Source organism: Rhamphochromis longiceps, linkage group LG15, assembly GCF_057381845.1.
Source record: "Rhamphochromis longiceps isolate RC_006_pf linkage group LG15, R_longiceps_female_GT1.1, whole genome shotgun sequence".
NCBI lineage: Eukaryota > Metazoa > Chordata > Actinopteri > Cichliformes > Cichlidae > Rhamphochromis > Rhamphochromis longiceps.
In genome coordinates this window covers 31,027,761-31,041,692 of record NC_140571.1, presented here as the reverse complement: position 1 = coordinate 31,041,692, position 13,932 = coordinate 31,027,761, and the positions used below count along the sequence as shown (strand labels likewise).

General features: G+C 39.7%; 1 protein-coding gene across 5 annotated transcripts in view; it reads right to left on the bottom strand.

Annotated features, from left to right (window-relative positions):
• Nucleotides 1–1,259: 1,259 nt before the first annotated feature.
• The window catches only part of cd2ap (CD2-associated protein), a 105,832-nt gene continuing 93,159 nt past the window's right edge, over nt 1,260–13,932 (bottom strand). For 3 of the 5 annotated variants that reach the window (XM_085381446.1, XM_085381448.1, XM_085381451.1), the window contains 5 exons: nt 11,085–11,200; nt 10,310–10,402; nt 7,849–8,027; nt 7,316–7,379; nt 1,260–5,013 (listed from right to left, as the gene is read on the bottom strand). In XM_085381446.1, coding sequence (XP_085237572.1) covers nt 4,972–5,013; nt 7,316–7,379; nt 7,849–8,027; nt 10,310–10,402; nt 11,085–11,200 — 494 coding nt within the window. In that variant the 3' untranslated portion in view covers nt 1,260–4,971. The remainder of the gene's footprint in view (nt 5,014–7,315; nt 7,380–7,848; nt 8,028–10,309; nt 10,403–11,084; nt 11,201–13,932) is intronic. The other 2 variants (XM_085381447.1, XM_085381450.1) reach the window with 1 other exon arrangement.

The window sequence follows — 13,932 nt, the reverse complement described above, 5'->3', positions numbered from 1 at the left end:
TGTTGTCAATGTATTCCATTAGCAAGGGTGGATGAAGTAAAATCGCTTTGCTCCACTAAACACCAGGTTTGGGAGGAAAATATCACATCAGCCTTGTTGTTTCAGCGGTGAATGTTAAATGGACTGGTTCTTATATAGCGCTTTACATAACTTGCCTCATTTTCCAATTAACATAACCACTTTCATCTATGCTCTAAGTGCTTTCTATCTAATATTCACACACCTTAATACTCCAATAAATACATCGGAGAGCAACTTCGGGCTATTATCTTGGCCAAAGATATTTTGCATGCAGACTGGGATTGAACCACTAACCTTCTGATTAGGAGGTGACCTGCTCTATTAACCCAGAAAGGAGTGCTGATCCTCATACTCCAAGTTCCAGCCACTAGACACCTCTAGGGCAATACTGCAGTAAGGTGCGATGGACTAAAGGTGCCAGTATACCAGCCATAATGGTTGCTTTGCTCACCACTGCAACCTTGTCAGTTACTTGTATGTATATCCGTCATTAAGGTGCAGGAATCCACTGCAGTGTTCTCCTGTATGATAGATATCACCACTTAGATAATATGGCCAAATAAGCCCTGATATAGGAGAAGTGTGAAGAATGCAAACCAAACTAGGCCTGAATTAAACCTTTTTGTTGTTTTGGTCTGATGATTGTGTGACAAATGTGATATACTGGTGTCAGATTGGATGGATGAACAAAAATAAGAAATGTAATGGAAATGTTTGAGCTTCTGGTACTTTTCTGAATCAAGCTGGCCTTAATAAATTAAAGACAGTCAGTTTGTGTGCACCTGGATTTCTAGATTTTCGCAACAGCAAAAGGACAGCAGCCGTAAACTAACATAGACTCTGAACTCCGGCACAAGTTCATGTCTATGTCTTGAGGCAACATTAGAAATGTAAATTTTTATCCTGCGTCTCTAAAACTCCACACTTGTGTCTACAATATCCTATTATTTAAACCCACCAGGTTCACACTTGCATATTTAAACGCACATACTCACGAGCAGACGTACTATTATAGACAGAATCTGTCAGCTGAGGATAAGTTCACTGGGAGCTGCATTTCCTCAGAAAACTCACTGACTCTCTCTCAGTCAGCGGTCAATATTTTCCACTCAATATTTCCCTGAATGTTTTAAAGAACTCAAGCATGAAAAGGTCTCAGGATTGTTGTGGGTCCATGCAAACCTTTAAGTGAAATACAATTTCAAAAGCAGAGACAAAAAAGAAAAAGGAAGCATCTGTGACAGTAAATAAAGATGATGTTTATTCATTTTTGCAAAGAATCTCAGCTCATGCAAGGATACAGCTCTTGTAAACAAAATCACTTGAAAATATGTTATAAATGTGCACACATTTCTTATTTTCTTGGTGTCAAAATCTGGAATGTAAAATATGCAAAAGTCATATTACAGATGTTCCGTAAATAGCCATCACCTAAAACGTCCCCTCTCTTGTTTCCCACATTAGCCTATTGCCTGGCCACACTGCATTAAGAGCCACACTTGTTCAAAGCCAGAAATCCATGTATTGTGTGAGTGCATGACCACTCAGGTCAGATCACAAAGCATCAAAGTGGCCACTGTGGGGCTTAGATTCTTCTCCAACACAATCATGGACAGTTCCAGTCGAGCATTTGCACACAGAATCAGGCCCGGCAAAGACTTCAAAGTACAAAGAGATGGGGTTTTTTTTAAGACATTTGTGAGATATGTACAACAACATTAAGACAAAGATACAAACAACAGTAACAGGTTTTTGTCCTTGTGGTAGCACAATGTGGAACATCTAACCTGGAAACAAAACTTATGAGTGTCAGAATTTAAACATCCCTGTAACTTGCAGTGAAGCCAGAGGTGGATGCACTTGGTACTGTGCTGCTCTCAGTTTCTCAGTTAAGCTGTTGAACATTGTGAGAGTCAGGGCTACAGAATGGAGCTAGAGCGTAAGCAGTATGAAGACAGACATCAGCCCGACTGCTCAAAACACCTCAACTGCCTCCTTTCTACTTGGAGCAGTGCACCCTCTCAAATGATTGAGCTCCTCATCCCAACTAACTTATTAATCTCCATTCATGAATACATTACAGAGGCACATTCATTCCCAAACTGGAGCTGGACATCCTCCACCTTTTCCAGCTGAGAACCATTGCATCCATCTTTGAAGGTGCCAATATTTATCCCAGCCAATTTGCAATCAGCTGCAAACTGTTGAAACAATATAATACATGAAATGTTAAAACTGAGAAATCTGTTTTTTGTTTTGTTTTTTTAAATTACAAGCTCCTTTTAAATTTGATACCAGCAATGAATTATAAATAAGCTGAGAAAGGGCCATGTTTGTTACTAGGTTGCATTACCTCTTCTTCTTTGATCAGTGCACAGTTTATGGGAGCTGGCATGGCTAGTAGCTGTATATGTAAATTTTACTTCATAGAAATTCCAAATAATCCAAAACTCTTGTTAAAAAAAAATCATTGTTTGATTTAAAATCCACTGTGATAGTGTACAGAGGCAAAACTACAAGAAGTACTCATGGACATAAAGTGCTTTTAAAAAAGGTTCTCAGTTTCAACATTTGATGCTGTTTTTGCGCTCTTCTACATTTTGTTTTTAATTTCCATTTCACACTGTGTGCAAAGGTTTCAGATGATTTGTGTACTCAAACATACAGTGAATCATGGAAACTATGGATGGTGCACCTCCCAACTCCACAAAAATGTTTTGTTATAATGATCCCTGCAGGAACAAGTGGACCCAAATTATGGCAGAAATATACTCCTATGAACAAATATATTCAGCTTCCAGTTAGAACTGACTGAGTTTGGCCTTCTGCGTTAGTGATACCATGCTCTACATTTCTGTACCCCTAAACATCATGACAAGTGAGAAAAATCCAGTTACCTTTCTTAACTGTAGCAGTACTTCCAGCTATAGAAACTGCCTGAGATTTAACGACAGTTGTTTGCTCAATGTCCAGTAAAAAGCAGTAACTTCTAATCTTTATTTAACTCCATCTTAAAACCCCTAATGTGTAATTTTTCAGATTGTAGACTCCTAGTGGTCAGCCCTGCTCACTTTATAAAGCTTAATTTAATCATCAGTCAGTTAATTGACTGATTCATTTGATGCCTCATACAGCAATCAGCCACTGCATTGAAACCACTACTGGGTGAAGTGAACGACACTGACCATCATGTTATGAAGAAATGTTGGATTTCTGGCATCATTACTGTAATAGACCAAACACATGAGAGGTGCTCAAAGTACTTCTCCAATCTGAAACCCGTTGAACACCGCCAACTCCCAGATGCCACAGGTCTTTCCTGGAGCTCCTCCTGAGCTCTTCTGTGCCACTTTGGTGGCACAGGCAGAAGTGACACAATATTGGGAAAATGGTTTTAATGTTATGGCTAATTGGTGCATGATAAACATGGCTGTGGCAAGTTGTGCAGGCATTTGAAGTGGAAATGTGGAAACACAAAATTTAGCCTAGGGTGTGGCAGCGCAGTGTGCTGTAACTATACACTGACAAACATGACAAACCAACTACTAGTTCAAATCATGGTAGTGCAAATCTGGTGGATGTATGTATGCATGTAACTTTAAGTCTGCTGAAACATTACGGATCAAGCTGCATGACACTTATACCCATCATCCATGCTAACATGGCTAAAAACACACTAGTTGACCCATATCGCACCAGTTTCCACCAGGATAATCTCATTCTTCAGCAGTGTTTTATCATCAGACGATTAAAAGGGGGAAGAAAAAAAAAAGGACGTGAGTGAATTTCGCCGCTTCATCATGTTCTTCCAGTTAGTTTAACCCATGTGTCTGGAATGTGGAGTTGTAGATTAAACATAAGAGGGAGGGGGTAGTCGGCTGAGCAAAAAGACACCAGACGATTTAGCAGGAAACAAAGATGGATGAGAGTAAGGAAGGCGGAGGTAGAAATGACAGGGATGGGAGAGAGCTATGAATAGACAAGCGAGTAGCAGAGATGATCGTAATGAGGCTGCCTTTTCAGAAGAATGTAGTCCCTCCTTCCTCGCGCCTTTCTTGCATTTTATGACTCTGGCTAAGTTTTTTGTGTTTTTCTCACAAAAATAGAAGAGCCAGCATAGAAGAGGCCCTCTATATAATATTTGACTAAGCGTGTCAGTAGATTTAAAAATATAGATATACAATATCATGCTGCAAATATTCCAGATCCCATTACAAACATTTAATAGATTGTTTTTTTGTTTTTTTTTTCTGAAACAGGCACAGTAGTGTTATTCTGGGTAGGAATGCTAGAAAACATCAAAAGACAACAAAAAAGAAACGCGAGAGCTTGCTCTGACACGCTGCAGCCATGTGGTGGTGCTGTGCTGACAGGCGCCGTGCAAGAAAGAAAAACGCATTTTAATCTGAAGATGAAAACTCAAATAATCAAATCTGTTTAAAATAAATTTTTGTGCATTATAAAAATCAAAAAGAAATTAGGCAAGGAAAACGAGCACCCTCTGCTTTACACAAAGTCAGTAGTACTGGGAGCATCCCTGAGGAGTTCAAGGAACGCCAGAGTGATTGGAAAAGAGCCAGAGCAGCAGAGTTGTGAGTCCAGCGCAGTAGTTTGAAGTAAGGCCTCGGGTTTTTTTTCTTTTTGTATTGGCAAAAGTTAAAAAAAAAAAAAAAAGAAAGAAAAGAGAGAGAGAGGAACATATACATCTGTAACTTACACCTAGCTTGAAAAAAATCTTATGTGCAAAATGTAAATCTTACAAATATGGAGAGTGAGTTTGTTTGTTTTTGTAGATCACTGAACAAGGATTGTGCTTGAGGTGGGTGGATTTCTCCACCCTCTCTCCCTCCATTTGACCATCCATACATCGCTGCCCTCCTGCTCTCCTGTTGATCGACGGGCAGGCCAGCAGCTGACCCCGAGGACTGCCGTTGATTAGATCAAGGAGTTTCACGTCGAGTGGATGGTTCGCTTTAGCTTCTCGATCTCCATCTGTGAAGAAAAAATAAACTTCTTACAGTTGGTGTGTAGGGTGGGGATGCATGGAGCTACACTGTGTCCAATGAAGTAGCTGTTTGGCTATGCAGAGAGAGGAACAACGGAACAACACTGTGCACACCTCTCCAACGAGGCCAAAAACATGTTATCAAGGCTACAAATGTAGCACAATGTTTGTACTGTTGGAGAAAGAGGCAGTAAAAAAAAAAATCCTCAAAAGAAAGTGTAAATTATAAAACACAGATTTATATGCAGGGTCATCTGATTTCAAATTGGTTCAATTCCACAGCCGTTTACCAGGAACACTCCTTACTGTTAGAGCAGATTTGTAACTTTCACAATGATTTCTCCCATTTTATGGCTCATGCTCTGCAGGACATGACATGCCGCGAATGAGCCGATGCCAGAGACCTCCAGAGGTCACGCAGAGTGCAGGTATTCAAAATAACTTCAAATTAAGTGATTGGTCATAATGTTTTGCCCCATATCACACTGAAAAGGCGCTGCAGCCATATTCGATTTGCCAGAGTAGATTGAGCTTGTGAGTCAGTTATTGTCATTATCCCTCTGTGAGGTACAGTGGCATCCTGCTGTGGGGCTTTTCCACTGGTGGGGATTAGGAGAATTGAATGACAATGAAAGCACAAGCCGGAGGAAAACCTGAGCGGCATGGCCAACGTCTTTGACGAGGATGAGGAAGCTGAGGTGGAAGCTGAAGTTAACTGCAGGGGGGCTTAAACTAATCTGCAGTTATGTTTCTCTGTATGCGAGTCTGACCCTGCGTGGGGCTCTCTGCGGGGGACCCCTCCTCCTGTGATGCAATTTATATTGGTGCCCTGTTGAAGACAGAAAGGTCGGCCGGGCAGAGTGGACCAACCTTCAATCTCTCAGTTTAACATGAGCAGCACATGGACGCTGAATGTGTTCTCAACAGTCAGGGAGTGTAGTTAGCCTAGAGGCGTATCCTCGGCCATCAGTTTTCTTTCTTTAATTTTAAGTGAATGATTTAAATATTCATTCTTGACGTTCTGCACAGAACTTGATTTTTAAGAAAGAAAAAAAAGGATCCATCAGGTAGCTGCTCACCTGGTGAAACATCAGCCTGAAATTTATAACGAAACCAGCTAACAGAAAAACCCTCTCTACTAATGTCTCTCTCACAGACATCATGCTCAGAGAGCCTGTCTGTTTAAGGCAGAATTCCTGACAGGATCGGGGAAAAACCCAGAATTCCTGTGGTGTTTAATTCCACAATATGTGGGATTAAACACCACAGATGTTATACTACAGTTCTCTTTTCACCTCCAAAACCCTGGATCCCACAGTTCCTACGATGCAACTTAAACATGTTCGCTGAATAACCGCCCTGTTTTAACGATAAACATTGTCCATTGTAGGTGCTTTTTGTCATTAGCACAGGAAAAAAAAGGCCCAAATAATGCTGATCCATCCCAAACTCCTTTACTTTCATTATCTGAAGCTCAAACTGGAGCTGAGAAGAATCATAAACACAACTCTGAATAATCTGAGCTTAGAGTTAGCAAACACATTGCACAACACTCGTGCTTTTATGAGCTGATGGGACAACTCAGGACAGACAGTAACCGTTATGTGTATAGCTGGTGCAGTGTGTCCCTTAAGGGCTTAATGTGTTATTAAACAGTTACATTTCTTTACATGTGTAAAGGGAAAAAACCGAAGGCTTCATGTGTGCATGATGCTGTGGGGATGAAATCTTTAAAACTCGTAAATGCAGCCAGTTTTTTTTTTTTTTTTTATTATTGTTTTGATTTTCATTAACGTGTGAGTGTTGACCAGGAAGGAAGAGGAAATAATCTGCTGCTGGTAATAAACTAAGGACACTCAACACATGCCAACGCATAGACTGCGAAATGAAACAATGCTGTTTTTGCACTTTCAACCCTGAGGCAGTATGTGCTTTGAGCAAAAATATTCAATTGGTACTGATGTCAGCAGATGAGAAGAGTTTAATGAAGACGGACGGACTGGAGTGCTTTGGTGTTTTGCTGTCAGCAGGTCTTGACATTAATGAACAATGACTAATTATTGCATGCATTCATGTGTTCACTCATTATTTAGTGGATGTAATAAGTTACATTTAGACGGTCCCAGCTGTGATCACATAGAACTTCTATTACTGAGTCAGTAGAAAGTCACTAGTGTACAGAGCTGGATGCTGTTCACGTGTGCACAAAAAGCATCAATATTTGTCTAAACTAATGGGTCTAATGAATGTGGACAGCTCAGCCTGTGTTTCAGTTGCGAGCTATACTACCTGCAGGGACACACGCTTTTGCCTTTCGTCATCCAGCTCTCCTCGAAGCTCAGTGATCTCTTTCCTGGAAATAAACGAACAGAGATGTGCAACCTTAGCATGTGGCTACCTTAGCAGCGAATATCATAAATATCTAAACACTTTCTTCCTTTAAACACACCTCAGAACCAGTTTCAGTGCCTCAAATGAACTTTGAGTTAATGTCGTCAGAATCCAAAAGACACATATTATAATACTTATTATAAAAAGCCAGGATGGTTTTAAAGAGAATGATGGTTGGAAAATGCTTGAGGCGATAAATCAGCTCGACAGAAACGGTAGCTATTGCTAATTCAGAGATACAGGAGTACGCATTACCATTTCAGTGGTATTGGGTTTGGCAGTGGCGTAATAATTTGATGTAAATCATATATTTATGTATGTTTTATTTATAATAATGTTTTATTATTTTATAAGGTCAGAACCTTGAAGAACAATTTTAGCTTTCCATTCCTGTCCTGCCCTCAAACCTTATCAGGCTCATGTGTCCTTACATTTGCTGGGACTTGAGCAGTTCCACCGTGAGCTGCAGCTCCTTCATCTGGCTCCTCAGCTCCTCCAGCTGGGAGCTCGACTCCTCATGCTCCACCTTCGCCTTGCTGCCCAGAGAGGCTCCGAAGTCTCCGAAGTCAGGCTTGTGGAATGACGGTGACAATAAGGTGTTTGTGGAAGGCTATTAAGACATGAGAGGAGAAAAATGTAAGACAAGAATTTTCTGCAATAATTCTTTTTTGTGTGTCTGTTTTGACCTCCAATCTAAAACTAAATTTAATTGGATGTTTTTATCTTGTCATTATAATACCTGCACCCTCAGGGAAAAGTATCTGTGATGCAAATTTAATGGTGAGGCTCTCAAATTAAATCCACTGTGACAGCAGAGCAGATGAGGAATTTAAATCCAATGCTACAGTGTAGGAAGAAAAACACGGGGCTGATTTACACAATGTGTTTTCCAGTGAAGGGGGATATTCAGTCTTTATCACCCCATCGCACTTCGTGTCTTCATGTAGGTAAACAACACTGACTTAAAGCAAAATAACAAAGTGCTGTTTTTTGTAGCTACTTGTATTCAGTGAGCGTTTTCAGAAAAAGTGATGTAATGCTAAAAGGATTGTGTGACATGCCAAACTTTCCCTAAAAAGCCAACTTGGGGATAACTTTAGCTTTTAATTAGACAAATCTGAAAGCAGAGGACTTGAAAGGAACCAAACAGATGGAAGTCTCAAGATGAACAAACAGACTGTAGGTAATGTGTCAGGAAATAATCGGAGTATGTGAACTGTAAATGTGTGATGGTGAGAAATAGGAGTAGCAGGGGCTGAGCAACAGCTTGTTTGACACGGGTGTGACAACTTCCACTATGGTGGTTTATTCTGACCATACAATCAAGACATTGTTTTTACTGTTACACTTAAAAGAATCTGTATGTAGCTATGTACTCCAGATGTGCTGATGTGAGGCTTGCATTGGGTATTGGTCAGATACTGAGCCACAAAAGCTGGACTGGGTATTGGTGACGACAAGCCGATCCACGGTCCAATCACAAACAGCTTCAACTCGTTTTTTTCCCCCCCAAAGTTTTTTATCTAACTGCAAACTGTGGTCAAAGTGAGCCAACATGACTGAAAAGGGCCAACAACAATGATGTTCCACTTCCTTTTGATTGTGCACTTGATTGCTTTCACTCTCATGCTCGGTCAGAGATCTTATTTGAGAAGCTAGAAGCAATAATAACACATAGTAATACACTGTGACTGAATATCATTCACTTCAGCTCTTTACTGCCAGCTGCACATCTGTGTGCAAACAGGAAAAGTGAAAAACATTAAATTTATTTTACTGTATTTATTCTGGGCCTGTTTTCATTTATCACTTCACTAACACTAACAAAGTACACAAAGCTGTGAGGATTCCTGACACATTCAATTCTCTTACTCACAGTGAGAGGTGCAGATTATTAATTCAACACTGGCATCAGTAATGGAGCAAGACCAGAGTGGAGTTCCAAGTTATCAACTAATGTTTGCAACCTTGATTGTGAAGCAGCATCTATGAACTAAGAAACCAAATACCACAAACATGACTGAGAGGTCCATTTGGTATGAAGGTTTATAGGATGCATCGAAAAACACCTTTTTGTACCAGGCTGAAAGATCCGTGTTATGGTTTTGCATGTCAGCATTAACCATGTGATGTTGGCTTATCTGCTAGTTTGGATGTGTGACATTCATGGTGACAACATAGTGAATAAAAGGCTAGTCACCAAAGCCTACAGAGTGGTCACCACCAGTTCCTAGGGAAAAATATATAGAAAGCTCCTTATGATTGCTTTGGACCCTAGAATCTTGTTGCAGCTGTGGTTTGATTAGACGTCTTTGATTTGTCCATAAACATTATCCACCTGCTCTCTGAGGTATAGGGAAACTGAAAAGTGTGACACAAACCAAGAACGGAGACAGTCTGCCTTAAAAAATGAAACAGCTAAAGAAAGAAAAAGACAATCCCTTTTCATTTCATTTTTGGTGCAGCATCTTCTCTGCAACTGATTTACTCAGCAACCTCAAACTACTGCCAATGAGATGGCGACGACTTGCTTCCCTAACAACCAGCAGTTGCATCGCATCCAATATGGCGGACAACTTTTGACCAATGTCCACAATGTCACATTAGAAGCCTCAATGTGGACTGGAGTACCATGCTGACTTGATTTCAACATAAGCAGGCAGTGTGCTATACTGTTTAGTTCCTACCAGATTCACACAACACAAACCATCACTGCTGTGCTACCATCAGCAACGCCGCTGGCAACAGCTGCCATCACTTCCACAGGTTTATACCCAAAGATCTGCTAAGACCATTCATTATTTGCTTCATTTCATGAGGCAGTTATGTCACTAAGCGGGCACCTGTAACTAAACTAAAGGTTTCCTCTAAACAGACATGAAATTAAATTACCTTTCTGGTTTCTGTTAGCTTTGGTTTGGCATCTTCTTCATCAATCTTAAAGGTTTTCTCCACACTCACTTCCTTGTTGGGCTGTAATGGAAACTGTGGAATCATGTTGGGATAAAATGTGCTGCTCGTGACAGGGAAAACAGGGAAAACAGGAAAAGCTGCAGAGTCCTGAAACGATTGCATCTGTCAATGACAGTTAACAGCTACACTATTAGCTCTAGTGTCATGGTAGGATTTGCAAGGAGTCTGCAGGTATAAAGAAGTTAGATTTTTAAAAGAAAAGACGCCAAACCTATGATACAAATGTACACCCGAAATCAAAATAAACTGATATAAAGACCTTGATGGCAATTTAATGATAACAGTATTTGGTTGCATTCAAGAATGTGGTCCAAATGTGGGAAAAGCCAAACACCTGCTATCTACAGCAGTTTGCTTTGTAAGGCACCAGCTTTGAGCAAAAACAAGGACTGCTGTTCTAAAGCCATTTGTCTTTGTTTTCATGAAATCTCTTTAACTATCAGGTGAAGGCTTGTATACTAAAGTTGTCAGAGAAAAGAAGAGATTTCTTCTGTCACATAAATAATACGTAGGAACAAATATAGAGACCAACTTGCAGAAACTATATTACCAGACGTCAGCCTAACTTTTAACATGAGATGGTAAGAATGATGAGAGTAAGAGAGACAGCTCCTCATAATAACAATCAAAAGAAAAAAGGTCAGTGTCAACTTAAAGGGAGCGGGGGATTGTTAGCGCTTGAGCACATCCTCACCAATTGTCCTCCGCCAAACTGCGTGGGCAGCCTCCTTCCAGTCATCTTTGGTCGGTTGGTCGTGAGGTGAGAGAGCTTCTCCGAGGTAGACGACAAGTCATCAAAACTCATCAGATCTGTTGAAGCCAGATGAGAGAGAAAGAGGCGAGAGAAATAATAGAATTATTTTTTAGCAAAACATTTCAGCTATGATTAAACCCAACATCCACAAGCGAACTGACACTTTCAATAATTTCCTTTGATTCACTTTGAATGCACTGTAACTGCTCACAAACAGTTTGGCTTTTGGTTTATTTTCTGCCTCATTAACAACATTAATACACACACAGAAGCAGGAAATCAGCCAAACACAGGCACAAGGGTAAACAAACAACTAAAATATAAAAAGAATATATAAAAACTAGTGCTGTCAATAGATTAAAAAATTTAATTTTAATTAATCTCACAATTTTCTGGAATTAATCGCGATTAATCGTAATACTTGATCAATAGCCTGGACTTTATATTTAAGCTTGTAACTGACATTTATGCAATATAATGAAGTAAATTCAGAATAAACACAAATAATGTATGCTTATATTCAGATAATTTGAATAGTTTTCTTCAATCTTTTAAAGGTTTTCTGATGTGACGTACAACTTTTTAAAAAACCTATATACTAATAGGTAAGTATACACTTTTATATAATATATATAAGAGCTGTCAAACAATTAAAATGTTTAATCAGATTCATCACAGGGTTACTGTGGATTAATTTTGATTAATCACGATTAAATATAATTTATTTTTATTCTATATTAACCACAATTCATTTTGCTTTAGCAAACAGACTCGAGAAAAAAGGGAAAATATACGCAATTAACATGTTTACTGAACATCTTGAACATTCATGTTAACAAAAAACTCTGTAAACGTTTATCCACCCTCTCTCTGTTACTCTTGGGGAGGCACTTCAAGTCCTTGAAACGAGGAACCAAAGCTATGTAAAGCGCGTTCTCAACGATATTAATAGGTCTGCAGTTTGTTGCAGTCCACTTGGCAATTACGTCAGTCAATAATTCCGAGGTAGACTCACTGAGTCCCTGATGTTCCGTGAATGGTTTGTCGCAAGCTCGGTGACGCGTTAGCCAAAGTCCTAGCAGCATCCCCGACTAACGCATGCTTTGCGTCAATGTGACATTTTAAGCTGGAAGTGCTTCGGTGAAAAGAAAATTCCTTCTTGCACAATGTGCATAATACTTTGTCGGTCGACTGTTCTGTCTTGTTATTTTTGGAATACTCAAATTTCCCATCAGAGGGCCAATGTGTGTTTATCATCTTCCAAACTGAGTTGATTGGTTCAGCTACCCATCACTACCAGATCAACTGTCCATTTGCGCATGTGAGAAAGTAACTCTACTTGGACAAACAGCCCGAAATGCGTTGACAGAAGCATTTCAGGGATTTAGAGTCAGTCTACACTCCAGATGTGTTAATTGCGTTAAAAATTGTAATTGCGTTGACCGTGATAGCAAATTAATGTGCGTTAACACATTAATTTTGACAGCACTAATAAAAACAGTAAAAAATTTCTTCTTTAAACACTTAAATCTACTGACACAAGGGGCAGCTTTCATATTTTTGGATGATGAAGTAACTCCTGTTTGATCCTCCTGTCTGGCCCCTGGAGAAACACGTGGGGTGCTTGACACAATATTGACCTTAAAACAGAGGAACCGTGAGGGAAGCTGAAAGGTCTCAGAGAAAGGACTCCTGAAATAGATTTAATAGAGCAGACCTGAATGGCTTTCACTCAGGGGTACTGTTTGCTACAGCTGAGGTGCTAAAAGTCGACAAGTCTCCAGAAGCCAGTCTGTCACGCACACCCATGAAACATGAAAGTTCAATCTCAGCTGCAATTCAAGCCAGCAGTTTACCGCTGAGTAGGTGCAAAGTGCTGTTACACAGTACTCACTGTTTTTCACCGTTCACTTTAAATGCAGCAATAACTCCATTCTTCCTGGCCTGTAGTTCATTGTGTTGTATGTAAACAACCTCATGTCAAGTTAACATACACGTGCAGTTAAAAATGGATATCAGGCTTTTACTGATAAAACTGCTTGTAAGATCATTGTTTGTGTTGTGTTCTTTTTTTTTTTGTTTCCAGATCTGCTTAGCTGCAGTCACTAAACGACCTGAAGAATTGTTTTTAGATTAAAAGCCTCTGATTAGATCAAAGCTACTTTCAGCTGCTGCTTTGCTACAAGGGGGTCACCACAGTGGGTAGCTGTGCATGTTTGATCTAGCAGTTTTACGCTGGATGTCCTTCCTGCTACTACTCCACAGAACGTTTGCGCCTCTGGCTGAAAGTGAATCAGCAACCTTTTCCTTGCCAAGTGAATGTCTAACCCATGTGACACAAGAAATATACAGGTATTTATGAGTTCTTACTAAAACGCTAGGACAACCCAGTCTAAAAATAAGCTTATTTTGTTCTCACAGCAAGTCGTGGATTACTTGTTTAAGCTCTCCCCAACATTGCTAAGATCAGCTGATTGTTGCAAGGCGTCCTCTGGCGGATTCACTATGGAATATCAACACAGAGAATGTGACTGAAGGGTGTTTCTTCAGTCTCATCTTTTTTCTTTTTTTACATTTTTATGGGTTGGCCAATATATTGGCAAATAGCTCATAAAGGTAATATATAGCCTGGAAAAAGCAAGCAAAACAGAAAACCTTTATGACTGGCCTCCTAGCATTCAAGTCTTATACAGACTAACAAGCTTAAGCTTAAGCTAATTAATTTTGCACTATACTAACAAATCAGAAATGAACTGAAATTAAATTATTATTTTTCTTTGGTTTAATA